Genomic DNA, 23620 nt, shown 5'->3' on the forward strand with positions numbered 1-23620 from the left:
CAATGCAGCCAGGCAAATAAAGCGGCTTTTTCTGTGATGTCTGGTCGATGAGCCAGAAGGCTGAGCAAATGGAAGCCAGCTCTTTATTTATTTTTAACTCCTGTTACTGGTTCGTAATGTAGGAACTAGAGATAAGTGTGTATTCGGTTTTCTCTGTGTAAGCTAACTCATAAGGTGGAGCCCTTGCAATAACATTGCAGAAAGAGAAAAACAAGATAATGGAGTACATGTGTCTTTTAATTTGGAAGGGAATTTAGATTTTGATGAATGATTCTTTATAACATATCCTTTACATGCAAAGGAAAAATTTAAGGTTTTTGCAAGATTTCTGTTCTCCATTAAAAGAGGATATACAATTCTTGTTTACTGATACAGAAGCAGGAGAATTAGTAAGGCGAGTTTAATCATCATGATTGATGGCTTCCTCAAAAAATCTTTAAAATTATGCCCCTTTTATACAAGATAGTCTATCTAGTTGTGATTCTTGAAAAATAATTTTTTTAAAGTTTAAAGATTGCTATTTCAAAGGAAAAAAAGGTTAATAATAAAGTGATACAGTATGATCTTGATCTACATAATAAGGTTTTTGAATGTGGGTTAAGCCACCAGTGCTAGGTCATGTCCTTTTTGTCATTCTTTGAAATATTAAAACTTCAACAAAGTACACTGAGACCACATAAATATTTTCACAGTTAAGTCAGAGAGACTTTTTGGGTTAAACAGCTCAAAACATTTTGTTCTTCCTTTTAAATGCCTTAAACCTGCCTTTTAAATAAGTTTTTGCTTAATATGAGCTGTTGTTATTAAGTGCCATAGAGTCGGTTCTGACCCATAGCAACACTATATAGGATTGCCAAGGAGCAGCTGGTGAGTTTGAACTGCTGACCTTGTCGTTCAAACAACTGTTCAGAGCTGTGGATTAGAAGTAAAGTACTCATTTTGTTTATTTTACTAATTTATGTTTAATGAAATTGGCTAAGCCAATAACTAGTTTTTGTCTGCCCAACAAGTTTTCCCATCCAATTGTCAGACATATTTGACCATGGAGGTGGGATGAACTGATCCAGGCACTTTACTCCTCTTGGCCAGTGATTGATTGATGGAAGGAGTATGTGACCTAGCAAAGTTCTGATGTGGACTGCTAACTGTTAGCAAGGTCAATGGTTCACACAGTCACTCCTCAGAAACCCTATACAGGATCACTATGAGTAGAAACCAACTCAGTGACTTAACAGCAACATATGACTTAACGGGGCCAATCATAGTCCCTTCCTGGAGTTGATAAATGAATACTAATAGTTTTTTTGTTTTTTTTTTTAATGTTCTCTTTTCTATTACAATTACTAAATTGGGACTTCCAGGACACAGGTTCCATGTCACAAAGAGTCTGGTCTGCAATAGAAGAGAGTGACCAAGCAGATATGACTTGAGGAAAGTAGGTGAAGAGAGAAAATCCTGGTACCACTGATCTCTAGGTTCCATTCCCAAATCCTAGTTCATGAAGCTTTTTCTTTAGCTTCATCATCTATTAAAGTATCTCTTCCAGCTACATGAGCAATGAGTCAACTCTCTTTTTTCCATTTAAAATCATTTGAGTTCCGCCATTTGCAGGCAAAAAAAAAAAAAAAAAATCCAGACTAATACTTGAACCATTTTTTAATCATTTCTTTTTTCCCGGCTTTTTAAATTTTAGTTTTTAATTTACATTGGGAAGATTGACATTTTAGAGGGAATAAGCTATTGAATAAGTTCTTTACTTTGGTAAAGGCATAGAATCATGTAACATTCACCATGGTGAAATATAAGAGTTCCATCACACCCCAAAATGCGTCTTTGCAGTCAACCCCTGCCCCCAATCTCATCTCCTGGCAGCCTGTGATCTGTTCTCCGTGTTTATAGGTTTGTCTTTTCCAGAATGTCATACAATATGGAGCCTATTGTGTCTACCTTGTTTTCTTTAGCACAGACATAGCCAAAAAATGTTTTCTATGAAGAGCCAAATAATAAATATTTTCAGCTTTGAGGGCCATTTGTTCTCTGTTGCAATTAATCAGCTCTGCCTAAGAAGTCTAAGACAATATGTAAATGAATAAGTATAACCAGATTTAGCAATGAAAGTCAAAATTTGTTCATCTTTGATTTAGCATAATGCTTTTGAGACTCATCCATGTTGGTTACTATACTAATAGTTTGTCTCTTTTGATTGCTGAGTAATTACATTCCATTGTTGGAATGTAACTTGTTATTGTTAGGTGCCTGTAAGTAGGTACCCACTCATAGCAACACAATGCACAGAACGAAACGTTGCTCAGTCCTTCTCCAATCTGATTATTGTTGCTTCACTTGAGCCCACTGCTGCTGCCACTGTGGCAATCCATCTCATTGGGAGGGTCTTCCTCTTTCTTGCTGACCCTTCATTTTACCAAGCATAATGTCCTTCTCCAAGGACTGGTCCCTCCTGGTAATGTCTAAAGTATGAGACACGAAGTCTGACCATCCTGGTTTTAAGGAGCATTCTGGCTGTTCTTCCAATGTAGATGTGTTAGTTCTGCTGGCATTCCATGATACTTTTGATATTCTCCTCCAACACCATAAATCAATGTATCAATTCTATGTTCTTCCTTATTCATTGTCCAACTTTCACAATTATTTGAAGCTCCTGAAAATACCATGACTTGGGTCCACCTTAGTCCTCAAACTGACCTCTTTACTCCAGCACTTGTGCAGCATATTTACTTGATGTAATACTTCCATTGATTTCTTAACTGCTGCTTCCATGAGAGTTGGATGATCCAAGCAAAATGAAGTCTTTGGTAATTTCAATCATTTTTCCATTTACCTTGATATTATTTAATGGTCCAATTGTGAAAATTTTTGTTTTCTTTACATTACACATTCCATACCGAAGACTGTGGTCTTTGATCTTCATAAGTAAGTATTTTAAGTCCTCTTCACTTTCAGCAAGCAAAGTTCTATCAACTGTATTGAAGGTCTCCTTCCAATCCTGACGCCATGTTCCTCTTTGGATAATTCAGCTTCTTGGATTATTTGCTTAGCATACAGATTTAATAAGTATGGTGAAAGAACACAACCCTGGCATACATCTTTTCTAACTTTAAACCATTCAGTGTCTCTTTGTTCTGTTCAAACAACTTCCTCTTGGTCTATGTACAGGTTCCTCATGAACACAATTAAGTGTTCTGGAATACTCATTCTCTGAAAAGCTGTCTATAGTTTGTCACGATCCACACAAATAATAGCCCTTTATATTTTCTGCTTTCAGACAGGATCCATCTTATGTCAGCAATGATATCCCTCATTTCATATCACCAAGAAAAGCCAACCTGAACCTTGGCAGCTTCCTGTCAATGTACTGCTGCAGCCATTTTTGAATTATCTTTAGCAAAGTTTTACTTGCATGAGATCCTAATGATATTGTCTGCATTCTGTTGGGTCACCTCTCTTTGGAACAGGCACAAATACAGATCTCTTCTAATCAGTTGGCCAGATAGTTGTCTTCCAAATTTCTTGGCACAGATGAGTGAGTGCCTCCTGTGCCACCTAACTTTCTTGATAGATTTCAGTCTATAGTCCATCAATTCCTGGTGCCTTATTCTTTGCCAATGCCTTCAATTCATCTTGGACTTCCTCCTTCAGTATCATTGGCTCTTGATCATATGTTGCCTCTTGAAATAGTTGAGTATCAACCATTTCCTTTTGGTACAGTGACTCTTTGTATTCCTTTCATCTTTTTTGATGCTTTCTGCATCATTCAATATTTTGCCCATAAAATACTCAGTATTGCAAGTCAAGGCTTGAATATTTTCTTCAGTTCTTTCAGCTTGAGAAATGCTGACTGTGTTCTTCCCTTTTGATTTTCTAACTCCAGGTTTTTGCATATTTCATTATAATATTTGACTTTGTCTTCTTTAACTGACCTCTGAAATTTTCTATTCCGCTCTTGTACCTCCTCACTTCTAACATTTGCTCTAGCACCTCTACACTGAAAAGCAAGTTTCAGAGTTTCTTCCAACATCTATTTTGGTCTTTTCCTTCTTTCTTGTCTTCTTAATGACCTTTTGCTTTTTTTCTGTATGATGTTTTGCTGTCATCCCACACCTCTTCTGGTCTTTGGTCACTAGTGTCTAATTCGTCAAATCTCTTCTCATGGACTTCTTTTGATTTTATTCAGCTTTAGCCTGAACTTGCATATGAGAAAATTGATAGTCTGTTCCACAATATGTTCCTGGCTTTGTTTTGGCTGCTGATATGTAGCTTTTCCAGTGTCTGTTTCTACAGCTGCAGTCAATTTGATTTCTGTGTATTCATTCTGGTGCGATCCATGTGTATAGTCATCTTTTTATGCTGCTCAAATAAGATATTTGCAATGAAGAAGTCATTAGTCTGGAAAAAATTCAGTCATGTGATCTTCAGCATCATTTCTATAAGGTAGGCCATATTTCCTTATTACTGATACTTTCTATTTGTTTCCAACCTTTTAATTCCAATTGCCAGTAATTGTCACTACATATATTTTTTATTGTGAATTGAGTGGTAGTTTACATGTGAGAACATTGGTTTTACAACCAGCATTTCATTGCAATGATTACAATCCCCTCCATACATCATCATTCAACAGTATTTTTGCTTCTATTCCATTTTTTTTTGGAGGGGGGAGGATGTACACAAAAATATTCAGGAATATATAATCACTTAAACAACCAAAGGGCACATTCTGAAAGCTAATTATTGCTACATCCTGATTGTATGTTTGATCCATTTCACATTGAAGAAGTTGGTAGAATTACTTTACCAGCTTCTTCAGTCTAAAATTTATCAAGCATGCAATCAAGATGCACTGATAATTAATGGTGACTGGATTGCAAAAGTTGGAAACAAAGAGGAAGAATCAATAATTAGGAAATGTGGCTTAGTGATAGAAACAGTGCTGGAGATCATATTTAGAATTTTGCAACACCAAGAGCTTATTCATTGCAAATACATTTTTCAACAACATAAAAGGCCTTGGATCTCCCAAATGGAATACATGGGAATGAAATTGACTACATCTGTGGTAAAAGACAATGAAGAAATTAATATCATCATCCAAAATGAATCCAGATCACACCATCAATTGCTTAGATACAAGTTCAGGTTGGAGATGAAGAAAATTAGAACAAATCGTCAAGAGAAAAAATATGACCTTGAATATATCCCACTTGAATTTAGAGATCATCTCAAGAACAGACTTGATTCATTAAACAGTAATGATTGAAAATCAGAAGAGTTGTGGGATGACATCAGGAAAATACATGAAATAAAATAAAAGGTCATTATAAAGACAGGAAAGAAAGAAAAGACCAAAAATAATGTCAGAAAAAACTCTGAAACTTGCTCTTGCACTTAGAGAAGCTAAAGCAAATAGAAGGAATGAGGTAAAAGAGCAGAATGAAAATTTTTCAAGGGCCAGTGTGGGATGACAAAGTCAAATAATATAATGAAATGTGCAAAGACTTGTAGTTAGAAAACCAAAAAGGAAGAATATGCTCAGCATTTCTCCAGCTTAGAGAACTGAATGAAAAAAAATCCAGCCTTGACTTGTAATGTTAAAGGATTCCATGGGCAAAAAATTGAATGATTCAGGAAGCAAAAAAAGAAGATGGAATGAATGCACAGTTATTATACCAAAAACAATTGTTGATGTTATACAGTGCCATTCAGTAGGTTGAGATTCATCGCGACCCTATCTATGTACAACAGAGGGAAACACTGACCCATTCTGTGCCATCCTCATAATTGCTGTTATGTTTGATCTCATTGTTGCTACCACTGTCTCACTCCATCTAATAGGGGTGTCCCTTTTACTCACTGTCCCTCCACTTTACCAAGCAAGATGTCCTTCTCCAGGGACTGGTCCCTCCTGATAATATTTCTGAAGTATGAGAGACGAAGTCTGGCCATCTTGGCTTCTAAAGAGCATTCTAGTTGTACTTCTTCCAACACAAATTTGTTTGTTCTTCTGGCAGCCCATGGTACCTTTAATATTATTCTCCAAAACCATAACTCAAATGCATCAAATTTTCTATGGTCTTCCTTATTCATTATCTAACTTTCACATGCATATACCATGGCTTTGGTGAGGCACACCTTATCCCTCAAACTGGTATCTTTGCTCTTGAACACTTTAAAGAAGTTTTGTAAAGCATATTTGTCTAATGCAATACATTGTTTGATTTCTTGACTGCTGCCTCCATGAGTGTTGATGGCTGCTTCAAGCAAAATGCAGTCTTTGACAACTTCAATCTTTTCTCCATTTATTATGATGTTATTTATTGGCCAGTTGTGAGGATTTTTTATTTCATTGCATTGTGGTGCAACCCATAATGAAGGCTGTGGTCTCTGAACTTCCTCATAAGTGTTTTATATCCTCTTCAGTTTCAGCAAGCAAGGTTGTATTATTTGCATATCACAGGTTGTTAATGAGTCTTCCTTCAATCCTGATGCCATGTTCTTCATATACTCTAGCTTCCCAGATTGTTTGCTTAGCATACAGATTGAATAAGTATAGTAAAAGAATACAACCCTGGCATACACTTTCCTAATATTAAACCATTCAGTATCACCTTGTTCTGTTTGAATGAGTGCCTTTTGGTCTATATACAGGTTCCTCATGTTCCAGAATACTCATTCTCCACAGTGTTGTACATAGCTTGTCATAATCCACACAGTTGAAAGCTTTTGTGTAATCAATAAAGCATGTATAAACATCTTTCTGGTATTCTTTGCTTACAGCCAATATTCATCTGACATCAGCAATGATAGTCCCTTATGCCATGTCCTTGTCTAAAACCGGCTTGAACCTCTAGCAGTTCCCTGTCAGTGTACTGTTGCAGTAATTTTATAATTATCTTTAGTCAAATTTTACTTTCTTGTGATATTAATGATTTCCACATTCTTTGGAATGGGCACAAATATGGATCTCTTCCAATCAGTTGGCCAGATAGCTGTCTTCCAAATTTCTTGGTATAGATTAGTGAGTGCCTTCAGTGCTTCATCAGTTTGTTGAAAGATTTCAAATTGTTCCATGTTTAATTATTTCAAGAGATACTATATAATCAAGAACTGATAATATTTTAAAAAGAAGTCAGAGCTTCACTGAAAGCATTAGCAAAAAACAAGGCTGTGGGAATCAACAGAATACAAATACCAATGTTTCAACAAACTGATGCAGCACTAAAGGTGCTCCTTTATCTAAACAAAGAAATTTGAAAGACAGTTACCTGGCCACCTGATTGGAAAAGATTCATATTGTAACCATTCCAAAGAAAGGTTATCCAATGGAATGAGTGTATCATCAAAAATATCATTAATATCACATGCAAGTAAGATTTTGCTGGTAATAATTCAAAAACAATTGTAGCAGTACATCAACAGCTGCCAGAAATTCAAGCCAGACTCAGAAGATGATGTTGAACTAGGCATATCATTATTGAAATCAGGTAGACCTTGAGAATACAAGAAAGATGCTTCCTTGTGCTTTACTGACTATGCAAAGGCATTCGATTGTGTGGATCATAACAAATTATGTATACCATTGCAAAGAATGTGTATTCCAGAGCACTTAATTATACTCATGAAGAATATATACGTAGACTAGGAGGCAATCATTCAAACAGAACACGGGGATGAATGGCTTAAAACGAATGGCTTAAAACAGGAAAGGTGTGTTGCTGGGTTGCATACTTTCAACATACTTATTCAATGTATCCCAGAAACTGGATTATATGAAGAACATGACATCAAAATTAGAAGAAAAGTCATTAACAACCTGTGATATGCAGATGAATTAAAAGTGAAGCAGATTTAAAATACTTACTGAAGAACATCAAAGATTAGAACCTTAAATATGGATTGTGGCTCAAGGTGAAGAAAACAAAAATCCTCACAACTGGACCAATAAATAACATCATGATAAGTGGAGAAAATATTGAAGTTGCCAAAGACTTTGTTTTGCTTGGTTCTACTATCAACACTAATGGAAGCAAGAAATTAGACCTATTGCATTAGGCAAATCTGCTGTACAAGATCTCTTCAAAGTGTTAAAGAGAAAAGATGTCACTTTGAGGACTAATTCTCCTGACCCATGATATTTTCAGTCACCTCACATGGATTTGAAAGTTGGAAAATTAATAGGGAAGACTGTAGAAGGATCAATGCATTTGAATTATGGTGTTGGCAAAGAATATTGAAAGTATCATGAACTGCCAGAAGAACCAACAAATCTGTCTTGGAAGTACACCTCAAATGCTTCTTAGATGTGAGAATGTGAAGGTTTCACCTCTCATTCTTTGAACACGATGTTAGGAGGAAACAGTTCCTGGAGAAGAACATCATGCTTGGTAAAGTGGATGGTCAATGAAAAAGAAGATACTCAAGGAGAAATGTGATATGCAGATGATACAACCTTGCTTGCTGAAAGTGAAGAGGACTTAAAATATTTACTGATGAAGATCAAAGAGCACAGCCTTCGGTATGGATTATATCTCAATGTAAAGAAAACAAAAATCCTCACCACTGGACCAATAAACAACATTCTTATCAACGGAGAAAAGATTGACGTTGTCAAGGACTTCGTTCTTCTTGGATCAACTATCAGCACTCACAGAAGCTGCAGTCAAGAGATCAAACGAAGAGTAGCATCTGCAGCAGCTATAGAACCAGACTCAGCTGATTTTCGCTCAGTGAGTGCAGCTATGGAGCAGCCCAGGAAGCTGCCCAAAGGGCAGAAGTACGACGGCAGCTGAGGTTATGGGGTGATCTTGGGCAAGAGGCTTTGGAATCTGCTCATGTTTGTTTAATAAATGCAATAGCCACAGGGACTTAAATTCTTAAAAACTTCTTTCTACCAGGTGTTGGTTCTTTTACAATTATTGTTGGAAATCAGGTCAGTGGAGAAGATGCTGGAAACATTTTTTTTTTTCCTTCAAAGAAGCAGTATCGGCAGGAACCAAGCTCAAGCCGCTATGGAATTCTTACAAGAATTAAACAATGATGTCTCTGGAAGTTTTGTGGAAGAGAGTCAAGAAAACCTTCTAGACAATGATCCTTCATTTTTCTGTAGGTTTACCACTGTGGTTGCAACTCAACTCCACAAAAGTACATTACTACATTTAGCAGATATCCTCTGGAATTCTCAAATCCCTCTTTTGGTCTGTAGGACATATGGATTAGTTGGTTATATGAGGATCGTTCTAAAAGAACATCCAGTAATAGAATCTCACCTAGATAATGCATTAGAGGATCTACGACTAGATCAGCCTTTTCCTGAGTTGAGAGAACATTTTCAGTCTTATGATTTGGATCATATAGAGAAAAAGGATTATAGCCATACTCCATGAATTGTGATCATAGCTTAACATTTAGCAGTGAGACAAATGGATGAATACCTAAAACATATAAAGAAAAAGAGGACTTCAGAGATGTGATCAGACAAGGAACTCTGAAGAATGAAAATGGAACTCCAGAAGATGAAGAGAATTTTGAAGAAGCTATTAAAAATGTGAACACAGCGCTAAATACAACTCCGATTCCAAGCCGTATTGAAGATATATTTAATGATGATCGCTGCATAAATATCACCAAACAGACCCTCATCATTTTGGATTTTAGCTCGTGCCTTAAAGGAATTTGTGGCCAACGAGGGTCAAGGAAATTTACCTGTTCGGAGCACAATTCCTGATATGATTGCAGATTCAAGCAAATATATAAAACTGCAAAATGTTTACCATGAAAAAGAAAGATGCTGCTGCTGTGGATAATAATGTTGCTAAATTGCTGCAGTCTGTGGGCCAGGCGCCAGAGAACATCTCAAAGAAAGAATTTAAATTATTCTGTAGTAATTTCTGCATTTCTTCGTGTGGTAAAATGTCACTCTTTAGCTGAAGAGTATGGTTTGGATACAATTAACAAGGATGAAATTATTTCCAGTATGGACAGTCCAGATAGTGAGATAGTATTGTACTTAATGTTACGGGCTATTGATAGATTTCAGAAACAACATGGTAAATAGCCAGGGGTATCTAACTATCAAGTTGAAGAAGATATAGGAAAGTTGAAGTCTTGTCTCAGCGGCTTCCTTCAGGAATATGGATTATCTGTAATGATGAAAGATGACTATGTCCATGAATTTTGCCGATCTGGAGCTGTTGAACCACACACCATTGCTGCTTTCTTGGGAGGTGCTGCTGCTCAAGAGGCTATCCAGATAATCACCAAATAATTTGTAATTTTTAATAATGGTTACATTTATAGTGGTATGTCGCAAACATCAGCAACTTTCCAGTTGTAGAAAAAGTAGAGTGTTAATGATTGAAACTGTAATTGCCTTCAGGCTGTGCTCTAGACTGTAAAATTCTGCTAAATTGTTTTCTTTTCTTTTTTTTTTTTTGAGCCCCATTGTATACAAATATATATAGAGAGACAGAAAGATGACTGGATGCTGAAGGCTGGGTTAGAATGCGGGGGCTACAGGTATAGGGTTTTCTGAGGTGATGAAAATGTTTTAAAAATTGATTACAGTTATAGTCATCCAACTCTTACTATACTAAAAATTATTACACACTTTAAATGGGTACATGTTATGGTATGTAAATTATATTTCAATAAAGCTGTTACACACACACACACAAAACAAAACAAAACAAAACAAAATTCCTCCAGAAGTTCAGAGCTTTCCAATGTCTAGTCTGGGTCCTGGTTGAGGGGAGAAGTCTGAAGGTATGTGGGGTCAACACTCCTTTGTAGCAGTCATAAACCATGCTTGAATTATCGGCTTGAGGACTTTCCAAATCACATTGGTGATACGAACTCCACTTAGACATGGTATGAGGGCCAGCTGTGGCTACATGCTACTGGGAAAACGGTTTGTCCCACTTTCTATCCACCCTTGCATCCAAAACCAAGCTAACCAGGGTGAGTTCTCCTTTGTGGAACTGTTTCTTCCTCTAAATAATGGTGTCATCTTTTAGGGACCCAGATTTAAACAGGAGAGTTTTAAATCTAACTCCCTACTTTGTGTCTTATGGTTGGTTGCCTACCCCACCCCACTAGATGGCCCACCCAAACATAACTATATGCCACCCACAAATCCTACCAAAAAGCAGAATAAAATGAGTGGCCTGAATGTTAGGAATGTTTATAAAGTGTCTCCTGCATACAGTTCCAGCCCTGGGAGGCATCAGCAGACTTTGTGGCCCTCACTGGCCCCTTCCTCTATACTAGAGACATATCAGCTTATGGTAATGGAAGGAGAAGGGCAAGCAAAGTGATGAACCGGATCCAAGCAGAAGCAGTTTGGCATGGAAGGCATCTAGGCCACTTTTCTTACCGGCCCTAAAGGCAGTCCAAGAACCTTTTAGTCTTCTTTGAGCCAACCTAGTTTAAGTGCAGCTGTGATACTGCCTTAGGCCAAGAGAACAGGCCAAACCCATGTGTCACTGAGGCAGTGGCAAAGCTGAAGACAGTTCTTTATTACTCTTTGCTCAAGGGAAGATGCCTCCTGTCCTTGCCTGCATTTCGGCGCCTCTTTCGACTCAAGAAGCTCTCCAGCTTCTTACTGCGTTTCAGCTCCTTGAACTTCTCAGCTACGGTCAACTGACGCTGCTCAGATTTTTTCAGGAAGTACGGCCGGTGGCCCTGCTGGGCCTGAGCCCGCCGCTCCTTTTTCAGGGCCAGGCATAGCTCCTGCTGCTGCTTTCGATCCTGCTGTGCCATTTCTTGCTGTTCTAATCGCTGAAGCAGCAGCTGCAGTTTCTCATGCTCCGCCCCAGAACGATGCTTCTTTAATTGCTTTTTCACAATCTCTTTTTCTTTGGCTCGAATATCATTCAGAAATTGATATGTTTTGTCAAACACCTCAGGATTATATTCCCCTGAGAGGTCATCAAAGCGGGGGTCCCGGGTCACCTTCTTACTGACCGGGACAACTTGACGCAAAAATGGCACCCGGGCCTTGGCCGACATTTCCAAAGGCTTGTGTTTATCTGCAACACACGCATTTTGGCCAGGTGGTCTAGAATCTTGCTTCCTAGTGTTGTTTCCAGCTACCAACTGCTTATACTTCTTAGTCCCCACTTGGCTCTGTAATTCCAACAGCTCTTCAAATGACATGTTGGATGTGCCCTTCCGCAGGTCCCGGGTCGCGGCCCCAGGTTTTAGGCCTCCGCCGCCCTCCCCGCCGCATCGGGGCCGGAAGGAAGACCTAAATTGTTTTCTTAATAAACACTTTTCTCATTTATTAAAAAAATAAAGAAAGAAAGAAATCAAACAACATATTGCATTAGGCAAATCTGCTGCTTTAAAGTGTGGAAGAGCAAAGATGTCAGCTTGATGACTAAGGTGCGCCTGACCCAAGCCATGGTATTTTCAATAACTTCATATGCATGCAAAAGCTGGACAGTGAATAAGGAAGACCATAGAAGAATTGATGCTTTTGAGTTATGGTATTGGAGGAGAATATTGGAAGGGCCATTGGCTGCCAAAAGAACCAATAGATCCATTTTGGAAGTACAGTCAGAGTGCTCCTTGGATGCCAAGATGGCCAAACTTTGTCTCTCATACTTCGGACATATTGTCAGGAGGGACCAGTCACTAGAGAAAGATATCATGTTTGGTAATGTGGAGGATCAGAGAAAAAGAGGAAGAACCCCAATGAGATGGATTGGCCAAGTGTCAGCATCGATGGACTCAAGTGTGGCAACGTAGCGAGGTTGGCCCAGAATCGGGCAGTGTTTCGTTCTGCTGTGCATAAGGCCACTATGAGTTGGTACCAACTTGATGGCAACTAACAACAACCCAAGGAGACGGATTGATAAGGCAGCATCACCAATGGGCTCAAACAAAATAATAATTGTGAGGATGGCAGAGGACTGGGCAATGTTTCATTCTGCTATGTATAGGGAGACTATGAATCTGAATCAAGGGCACCTAACAACAACAACAACAACAACATTCACCATATATCTATATTCTTTGATGAAGTTTCTATTTAAAATTTTGGTCATTTTAAATTGGTTTTTTTTTTGGAAAGCTTTAAAATTACTTTCTCTATTCTGAATCCAAGTTCTTTGTCAGCCGTGTAATTTGTAAATATTTTCTCCCATTTTGTGGCTTGTGTTTCCATTTTCTTCATTACCTTTCACAGAGCAATATTTAAAAAAATTTGATGAAAGACTAACTTACCAGTTTTTAAATTTTATAGACCATACATTTGGTGTCATATCTATGAACTTTCTGTCCAACTCATGATCACAAATATTTTTCACTATGTTTTCTTCTGAAAATTTTATAGTTTCATATTTTACATTTTGATATCCATTTGAGGCTAATTTTTATAAGGTATAGATTAGGGTCGAATATTTTTGCAAATGGATATCCAATTATTCCCATTAAAAAGACCATCCTCTCTCTGTTGAATTGCCTTTGCATCATTGCTAAAAATCAGTTGACCATATTTCAGCTCACTTATTTCTGGGAACAACAGAACGGAACACTGCCCAGTCCTGTACCATCCTTACAATTATTGTTACGTTTAAGCCCATTGCTGCTGTCACTGTGCCAATCCATCTTGTTGGGGTTTTCCTCTTTTTTGTCAACCCTCCACTTTACCAAGCATGATTTCCTTCTCCAGGGACTGGTCCTTCCTGATCATATGCCTGAAGTATGAAAGATGAAGTTTCTCCATCCTGGCTTCTAAGGAGCATTCTGGCTGTATTTCTTCAAACACAAATTAGTTAGTTCTTCTAGCAGTCCATTAAAATATACTTTTAATATTCTTCTCTACCATCATAACTCAAATGCTTCCATTCTTCTATAAACTGACATCTATGCTCTTTAACACTTCAAAGAAGTCTTGCGCAACAGATTTGCCTAATGCAATACCTTGTTTGATTTCCTGACTGCTGCTTCCATGAGTGTTGCTAATGGATCAAGCTAACAAAGTCTCTGACAATTGCAATCTTTTCTCCATTTATCATGATGCTATTTATTGATCCAGTGGTAAGGAGTTTTGTTTTCTTTACACTGAAGTGCAACAAATACTAAAGACTGTGGTGGTTGATCTTCATCAGTAAATATTTTAGGTACTCTTCACTTTTAGCAAGCAAGGTTTTATAATAATACCTGCCACATAAATCATGCTTCACTGTCTTAAAACCAGTTCATTCATATTATTTAACTTTATCTCACCATAGTCCTGTAAGATATCTTGAGAGTATGATGCTATTACGCCCGTTTGATATAAAGCCACTAGAACTCAAAGGAACCAAATGGCTTACTCAAGGTCTCATGGCAATTGGAATCATGTCTTCTAAGTTTAAAACTGTTGATAACACACTCAAAGAACTGGTAATAAACATAGGGATGTTCTGACTGAAGGAAGGCCTTTGGAAATCAAGGAGTACCTATCATTATTACTATTAGCTTTATCGTAACATAAAAGCATTACAAATGCATTACATTATTGGGTGAAAAGCTTCAACTTGATTATGCTATTATTTAACATAAATATCTTCCATGGTTTTCCATGACTGAAGGTGAAGTTCAGGCATAGATTACCTTTCATATCTTGGCCTCACCTCACTTTTTTCTGGTCTCTTTTCTTTATTATCTGTTTCAGTCACTATAATTTTCAACATTCCCAAACACCCCAAGTCACTTCAGAGCTTAAATTTCTCTTCTCTCCAGTTTATGCCTCTTCTGCCTCACCATGAGCACATGGAACAGGGAATTACCCATGAAGTTACCATGAGTGAAGTAATCTCACCTAGACAACTTTACCAGATTTTTGCGTTTTTTTGTTTTTTGTTCTTTTCCTTTTCCATGTGTCTGCTTCTCTTCCCCACTAAACAGTGAGCTCCTAGAGAGATGGGGGCCAGTTTTCATTTGTCTGTGAATCCACAGTTCTCAGTTTAGGGCTAGAGTCATACACAGTAAGCATCTATCAGTATGTGAATTAATAAACTACAACAAAAAGTACTTTCATGTATGTTGTTTTTACGGTTTTATAGTTGCAAAACACTCTTTTTTATGTCATTTACTAACCCTTTACTTTCAAACTCTCAGAAAAATGCTAACTTCTCCATTGTTGTTAGCTACTGTCATGTTTATTCTGACTCATGATGGACCCCAAGTGTACAGGGTGTTCAAGGTTTTGCATTTTCGGAACTATACCCCTAGGCCTTTCTTCTTAGGTATCTCTGAGTAGGTTTAAACCATCAACATTTAGGTTACTAGTTCAACACTTAACATTTGTGTCATCCAGGACTCCTAATTCTTCATTTATATATGTCAACTAAATAATGAGCAAATTAGATGATGAATGCAATACATTTGTGTATCACTGTTTAATAACTACTCTCACTTTAAAACTTATATCAGTCAATTTCATATGCAATTAGCCCCTAACTTTACTGTATTTAAATTTATAAATTCACAAACTTAATCCCTAAAACAAATTTGTGCATAATGTTTAAAATTTGTCAAGAAAGCTGAATGAAAGGAAAGGTGTGAGCAAATATAACTTGCCAGGTTAGATATTGATTTCATCATTTCTAACCTGGGAAAATAAAATCAATGTTTAACATGGCAGTCAAAGACTAATGATGGGGGCTAAATGAGCTTCCTGTGTGTACTCATTCTGATGAAAAGTGAAACAAAAGGGATCCACTGTGGATTATATCTGTGGAACAGTTGATTAAACCTGCATGCACCATCATGGTGTGACTGAGATATTATCAGATCCACAACGAGTTGCTCCTCTGGATGCTATTTGCCTTGTGGGAACAGCAGACAGCCAGATCTTCCTCAGTTCAGTGGTTTTACTACATATATAAAATATCATCCAAGTGCAACAGAAAAATACTCAGAATAAGAATAGCACTAGAAAGACAACTGAGCCATAAATGACAGATGACAGTATAGCTGTTTCTTCAGAGAGTCTTGATTCAAGGAATGATGCAGCCGTGTCTTGATAAGTATTAAGAAAGAAGCAATGGAAGCCAGGCATTCCATTACATTGTCAAAGGCACACTAGGGAAAATCGTATGTCTCTGTTGGTTTGGAAGCAGGCAAGGAAGGAGAAAAATAAGCAAATATTCAATGACAGGAAAATATAAAAGCTATATTATAAGAGGAATTTAATATCTATAGAGGGAAACACTACTATATTTGTTGTTGTTGTCCAGTGCCATCAAGTTGGTACTGACTCATAGTGACCCTATGCACAACAGAACAAAACACTGCACGGTCCTGGGCCAACCTCACAATTGTTGCCACTTTTGAGCCCATTGATGCTGTCACCTTGCCAATCCATCTCACTTGGGGTCTTCCTCTTTTTCTCTGACCCTCCACCTTATCAAACATGATATCCTTCTTCAGAGAATGGTACCCCCTGACAATATGTCCAAAATATGAGAGACAAAGTTTGGACATCCTGACCTCCAAGGAGCACTCTGGATGCACTTCTTCCAAGACATATCTGTTTGTTCTTTTGGCAGCCCATGGCACTTTCAATGTTCTCCAACACAATAACTCAGATGCATCAATTCTTCTACGATTTTCCTTATTCACTATCCAACTTTCACATGCATATGAGGTTTCTGAAAATACCATGGCTTGGGTCAGGCACACCTAGTCCTCAAGCTGACATCTTTGCTCTTCAACACTTTAAAAAGGTCTTGTGCAGCAGATTTGCCTAACGCAATATATGGTTTGATTTCTTGACTGCTGCTTCCATGAGTGTTGATGGTTGATTCAAGAAAAATGAAGCCCTTGACAACTTCAGTCTTTTCTCCATTGATAAGAATGTTGTTTATTGGTCCAGTGGTGAAGATTTTTGTTTTCTTTATACTGGGATGTGATCCATACTGAAGGCTGTGTATCTTTGATCTTCATCAGTAAATATTTTAAATCCTCTTCACTTTCAGCAAGCAAGGTTGTATAATCTGCATATTGCAGGTTGTTAATAAGTCTTCCTCCAATCCTAATGCCACGTTGTTCTTCATATAAGCCAGCTTCTCAGATTATTTGTTCAGCATACAGTTGAATAAGTACAGTGAAAGAATACAAACTTGTCGTGCACCTTTCTTAATTTTAAACCATTCAGTGTTCCCATGTTCTGTTCGAACAACTGCCTCTTGGTTCAGGTACAGATTCCTCATGAGCACAATTAAGTGTTCCGGAGTACTCATACTTCGCAAGGTTGTCCATAGTTTGTCATGATCCACACAATCGAAAGCCTTTGTGTAGTCAATAAGGCACAGGTAAATATCTTTCTGATTCTCTGCTTTCAGCTAAGATCCATCGGACATCAGCAATGATAGCCCTCATTCCACAGCCTCTTCTGAATCCGGCTTGAACCTCTGGAAGTTTCTGTCAACGTATGCTTGCAACCATTTCTGTATTACGTTTAGTAAAACTTCACTTGCATGGGATATCAAAGAGATTGTCCAATGATTTCTACATTCCATTGGGTCACCTCTCTTTGGAATGGGCACAAAGACTGATCTCTTCCAATCAGTCGGACAGATAGTTATCTTCCTAATATCTTGGCAGAGATGAGTGAGTGCCTTCTGTGTCATCTCACTTTCGTGAAAGAGTTCAATTTTGATTCCATCAATTCCTTGTTCTTTGACAATTTCTTCAATGCACCTTGGACTTCCTCCTTCAGTATCTTTGGCTCTGGATCATATGCTACCTCTTGAAACGGTTGAACATCAACCATTTCCTTTTGGTACAGTAACTCTGTGTATTCCTTCCTTCTTCTCTTGATGCTTTCTGCATCATTCAATAATTTGCCCAGAGAATCTTTGAATAACTAAAGTCTGCTTGAGTTACTTTTGGAAATTTTGGCAAGTATTACTTTGATACATTACAGTAAAAAGTCAATGTACTTTGAGGCAAAAGAAAAGCTAGCCCAGTTATTTTCCACCCAACGTGATGAATACTGCACAATCTGTGAGAAGATTAGAGTGATTACAAAAGCCTTTGAAACCCTCAAATCACCTGTAGTGGAGACCAGGCCTCTGAACTGACAAACTCTGTGAAGATGTGCACAGGTCCTCTTTCTCACTGGGAGATATAGTAGGCATTTTCAACAAAAATCAGAAAAATGATCCCCCTAATAGTCCACTTTATGGAGTAATGATGACTTGTCTTGAAGGACAGACACAACTACTTGTTGTTGTATTTTTACAGTGCTGTCTAGTAGGTTCCAACTCATAGTATCCCTGTGTTGAGTTTCTGATGAATGGCTGGTAGATTTGAACCCCTAACCTTGCAGCTAGCAGTGCAGTGATGATCCTAAAGGGCTTTCGTTTATAGCACCACACTAGGACTCCTTAGTTACTTGTTATTACGTGCCGTCAAGTTGGTTCCGACTCACAGGGACCCTGTATAAGTTTTCCAAAGAGCAGCTGGTGAGTTTGAACCACTGACTCTGTGGTTAGCAATTCAGTGCTTATCCTACAGCACCATGCTAGGACGCTTCACTTATATAGGCATTGAAATTCCTCCATTCTCAAATGCCTAAGGTCCAAAATATCTTAAGTCATCTCACAAACAGGTAGAACAATGTCAGGAAAATAGTTAATAGTTTAGATGAAAATGTTCAGCTTCAGGAAAGCCTATAGTTATTTGTTCAAGATGGTGCTGAATGGAAGAAAAGAGTGCAAAACCACTTTTTTTTTTTCATTATAAATGGGGTTTCCTTCAGTTAGGGGCTGACTTGACGGCAGTTAACAACATTATTAAAATTACTACTACCATATACTAGGGAAGTCATGGCGTGGTGCTGCAGGATAATGCACTGGACCTCAAGGTTGTATTGAACTGCAAGGCTGGTGGTTCAAACCTACCAGCTGTTCCTCAGAAATCTTAGATATGGTTGCTGTGAATGTAAATTAACTCAACAGCACTTCACAACAACCTATGCTAAGAGTACTGGTGTGGTCCTATAGGATAAGCACTGGACTACTAACTACAAGGCCAGTAGCTCAAAGCCACCAATTGATCCTTGAAAACCCTATATAGGGTCGCTGTGATTCAGAATCGACTCAACAGCACTTAACAATAACAGCAAACCATATTTACGTGAATACAAATTTCACATAAATTTTTAAGATAACACATGGCTTCAAGTCAATTTAATCATAAAGCAGTCTGAAGGCATAAACTTCTGTATTAGGCAAAGTATAGTCAGCAGTTCCCAATGGTCTTATAAACTAGACTACCAGAAGAACAAACAAATCTGTGTTAGGGGAAGTACATCCAGAAAGCTCTTTAGAAGCCAGGATAGCAAGATTTCATCTCATACTTCAAACATAATATCAGGAGGGACCAGTCCCTGGAGAAGGACATCATGCTCGGTAAAGTGGAGGGTCAACGAAAAAAGGAAGACCCCTAATGAGATGGATTGGCACAGAGGCAGCTGCAATGGGCTCAAGCATAACAATGATCATGAGGATGGCACAGGACTGGGCAGTGTTTCGTTCTATTGCACTTAAGGTTGCTATGAGTCACAACAGACTCAACGGCACCTAACAATAACAAGGGGAAAAAAAGAAGAAGAAAAATTGCATCATTTAACTTAACACCGGTATTTTCTTACCAAGAGCTGGAAGACTTCTATAGAGGCCTTTCTTACCTCTATTTCCCCTTTGCTCATACGTGAAGCTCTAGTTTCCTAAAAATACTGCAGAAACGTCTGAAATTGTGAAAAATCAAGAATACTGATCAGAATTAAAACTCTTCATTGAAGTGAAGAGAACAGCTGTTGAGATGGACAATTATTTCAGTGTCTGTAGGGATATTAACACTGACCTGCATTAAGGTCATAGGATGTACAGACAGCAAAACAAATTGACACCTTGTCAGAAGACTTCCATGGTGGCAAGTCTTCTGAGACAGGGGGAGAGGGATGAGGTAGACAGGCTGACGAGACCAAGGTAGATGTAGACTGTGGCCATTTCTTGTTGTGGTCACCACCGCTGGGGTCTGTAGTCCACTTTTGTAGGACCCAACACTGAATTTTGTCAGTGTTCCCAGAGTCATCAATCTTGAGTGGTTAAAAAGAAAAACATTCAAAACAAAGAAAAAAAGGAAAGAAACCCCCCCTTATGTATTAGTCACAGTGTGACTTCATTGTTCATGATTAGGAATACTACTTTCAGTAACTAGTTGTACATTTCTGCCACCCACAGTACTATCTCTGGTGCCAGTATCTTGGGAAGGCATCAAGATATTTTGCTTTGTGAGCACGGAAATAGAGCCCCACAAAATAGAAATCCCATGTCACACCAAAGGGTACAGCCTAGTATTGGTTTCATGGATTTGGGGATTAGTTCAACCTAGCTTTAAGCCTGGCCCTGCCATTCATCTCCAGATGGTATGTGGTCTGTCTTGAATCCTCAGGTTCTATAAAATGTTATATGGGTAATGTAATATAGCTGCAGGTGGTGGTGATGGTGGTTTCCATGGAGGCAGTTCTGACTCATGGCAATGCCATGTCTTGAAGTAGAGCTTCTCCATAGTGTTTTGCGGCTATATTTTTAACTGCAGATAAATTAATCTATACTGGCTTTAATAGTAGCAGCCAGCAGATCACTAGGCCTTGTCTTCTGTGGTACTGCTATGTGGTTTTGTGCAGCCAGCCTTTAGTTTAGCAGCAGATTGCAAAACATTTACCCCACCCTCAGTAATAGCAATTGAGTTGATTCCCACTCATAGGGATACTATAAGACTGAACAGAACGATCCCCTTGGGTCTCCAAAACGAAATCTTTGCAGAAACAGCCTGCCACATTGTTCTCCCACAGAGTGGTTTGGGATTCCAACCACTGACCTTTTGGTTAACATCTAGTGCTTTAACTACTGTATCAGCAGGTCTCCTTGGTAATAGCAACCTGAAAACCCAGTGCCTTTGAGTTGATTGTGACCAAGAACAACATTACATAGGACAGAGTAGAACTGCCCCATAACACTTCAAAGGCTATAAATCTGTGCGGAAGCAATCTCATCTTTCTTGGATTGTAACTGCCAGTCTTTCAAGTGGCAGTCCAGTGCTTAAACCTCTGTGTTACCAGGGCACCTTTGTAAAAATTTAAGTCTGAAAAACCCTGAGGAGCAGCTCTAGCCTGTCCTCTAGGGGTGGTTTGAGTAGGATTTGTCTCAACGGCATACAACAACTCTAAAATGAGCAGCCATAACATTCCAGGCTGTGTGTCCAGGGCTAGTATCCATATCTGAACTCACAACAATGGCAAGAGGTGAATGCTATTATCATCGATGTTTTACAGATTCAAAAACTGAGGCATTGCCCCTTTCTATAGAGCTGAGGAAGGTCCAGACTTCCTGTGAGGTCTTATAAATGTCCCATTCCATGAGGTCCAACTTTATTTCTTCTCTAGGTTTATTCCTGGCTTATAGAGAAGGAAGTAAACTGCTTTCAGGACCCACTGACACTAGGGAGTCAGTGGAGAGACTGGCTTCCATGATGCAGAGGGAAGAAGGACTATTTGTTGTTGTTAGGTGCCATCTACTCGGTACTGACTCATAGCAACCTTATGCACAACTGAACAAAACATTGCCCAATCTTGGGCCAACCTCACTATCGTTGCCACACTTGAGCCCATCGATGCTGCCACTTGGCCAATCCATCTCACTGGGAGTCCTCCTCTTTTTCTCTGAACCTCCACCTTACCAAACATGATATCCTTCTCCAGTGACTAGTCCCTCTTGACAATATGTCCAAAGTATGAGAGATGAAGTTTGACCATCTTGGCCTCCAAGGAGCACTCTGGCTGCACTTCTTCCAACACAGATCTGTTTGTTCTTTTGGCAGCCCATGGCACTTTCAATATTCTCCTCCAACACCATAACTATAGAGTCTTCCAATCTAACTCCAGCCTTATTCTCTTCTAAAATATCCAAAATCAAACACACATCATTCTGTGAAATATAACTTCATTTCTTCTCCATCCTCTTACTTTCTATCTGCCAATGACAGTGATTCACAATCCTCTTATTTCAATGTCTTTCTCTTGTTTTGTGTCAGTGAGTAATCAGGACTTGATTTTGTTGGATACATTCACACCCTCACTTCTCTGAGGTACATCGTTAAACTTTCCCTCATTAACTAATGGTGAAAGGGGTCATGCCCAAAGCACAACTGCCAAGGCTACAGAAGAGAGCTGGATACAATTATATTCCACACATTTCACCCAGCTACAAAGATACTTTATCAAGTGAGCAAAATATTGACATTTGCCAGATCACATGTCTTCCTTTTCTGCACAGCATGGAAAAAACACTGTAATGCTCTTTCATAATGTTCATGACACACCCTGACAAGAATAAAGCCGGCTAGGGTGGCACTGGTGAAGAGAGCTCTAATATTGCCCATTAACCCAGGCTTCCAGAATCATAATGATTATTACCAATTGAGGTCAATCAGATATAGACAGTTATTAATATTAGAGAAGCTCATTAATTCAGCCCTTAATAAAGATCATAAAAAAAAATTGAGATTGCCTTAATGCAGACCATATGGAATAAGAACTATAAACAAATTACTCTAAATTAACTTGAGCATAGTTATTTACTGCAAACCATAAACAGTATGCAGAGTGGTATTTATAATAACTCCCAATGTCATCTCACTAGGAATTACTAAAAGCCCTTAGCACAGCATGGTAAAAAGAACTTTGTTTTGTTGATTCTCTCCCTACTTCTGTACAGTACCTCACCTGCGCATCCTTTCTATTGTTTCCATCATTCAATTGGAATGGCTATTTCTTTATACTATTTATATCTAATTTCAATATTTTCACGACTGTGATGAACAAACATTAAAAGCTTAGATTTTATGAATGTAAAATCTTCCCCAACTGTTTTTTTTTTTTTTCAACTTTCTCAATCTGTTATTAACTGTTTAATGAGTTGTTAAGTGCCATCGAGTCAGTTCTGACCCATAGCGACTCTATATACAGCTTCCGAGGAGCAGCTGGAGGAGGGTCAGAGAAAAAGAGCTTCCGAGGAGTAGGGTGGAGGAACTTAAACTGCCAACCTTGTGGCACTTGTGGTTAATGCAATGGATTGCAAAGTCAGTTTGAACCGCAAGATCGGCAGTTCAAGCTTACCAGCCACTCCTTGGAAACCCTATACAGAACCACCATGGGTCGGAACCGACTCAACGGCACTTAACAACAACAACAATAAGCTTCTTGTTGTTGTTGTTAGGTGCCATAGAGCCCGTACTGTCTCATAGTGACCTTATGCACAGCAGAACAAAACACTCCCTGATCCTGGGCCAACCTCACTATTGTTGCCCATTGATGCTGCCACTTGGCCAATCCATCTCTCTGGGGGTCTTCCTCTTTTTCTCTGACCTTACCAAACGTGATATCCTTCTCCAGGGACTGGTCCCTCCTGAAAATATGTCCAAAGTATGAGAGATGAAGTTTGACCATCTTGGCCTCCAAGGAGCACTCTGGCAGCACTTCCTCCAACACAGATGTGTTGGTTCTTTTGACATCCCATGGCACTTAGAATATTCTCCTTCAACACCA

The 23620-nt window shown here is 38.6% G+C and overlaps 1 protein-coding gene and 1 pseudogene across 1 annotated transcript in view; one reads left to right on the forward strand and one right to left on the reverse strand.

Annotated features, from left to right (window-relative positions):
- Nucleotides 1–8753: 8753 nt before the first annotated feature.
- Nucleotides 8754–10348, forward strand: LOC102837395 (annotated as a pseudogene).
- A 1181-nt stretch (nucleotides 10349–11529) lies between these two features.
- Nucleotides 11530–23620, reverse strand: part of LOC102810547 (ribosomal RNA processing protein 36 homolog) — a gene marked incomplete at its 5' end in the record, with an annotated part of 131667 nt that continues 119576 nt past the window's right edge. The window contains one exon of the mRNA XM_006873280.1: nucleotides 11530–12259. Within this exon, the coding sequence (XP_006873342.1) occupies nucleotides 11530–12259 (730 nt within the window). The remainder of the gene's footprint in view (nucleotides 12260–23620) is intronic.

This window comes from Chrysochloris asiatica, unplaced genomic scaffold, assembly GCF_000296735.1.
Source record: "Chrysochloris asiatica unplaced genomic scaffold, ChrAsi1.0 scaffold00233, whole genome shotgun sequence".
NCBI classification, from domain to species: domain Eukaryota; kingdom Metazoa; phylum Chordata; class Mammalia; order Afrosoricida; family Chrysochloridae; genus Chrysochloris; species Chrysochloris asiatica.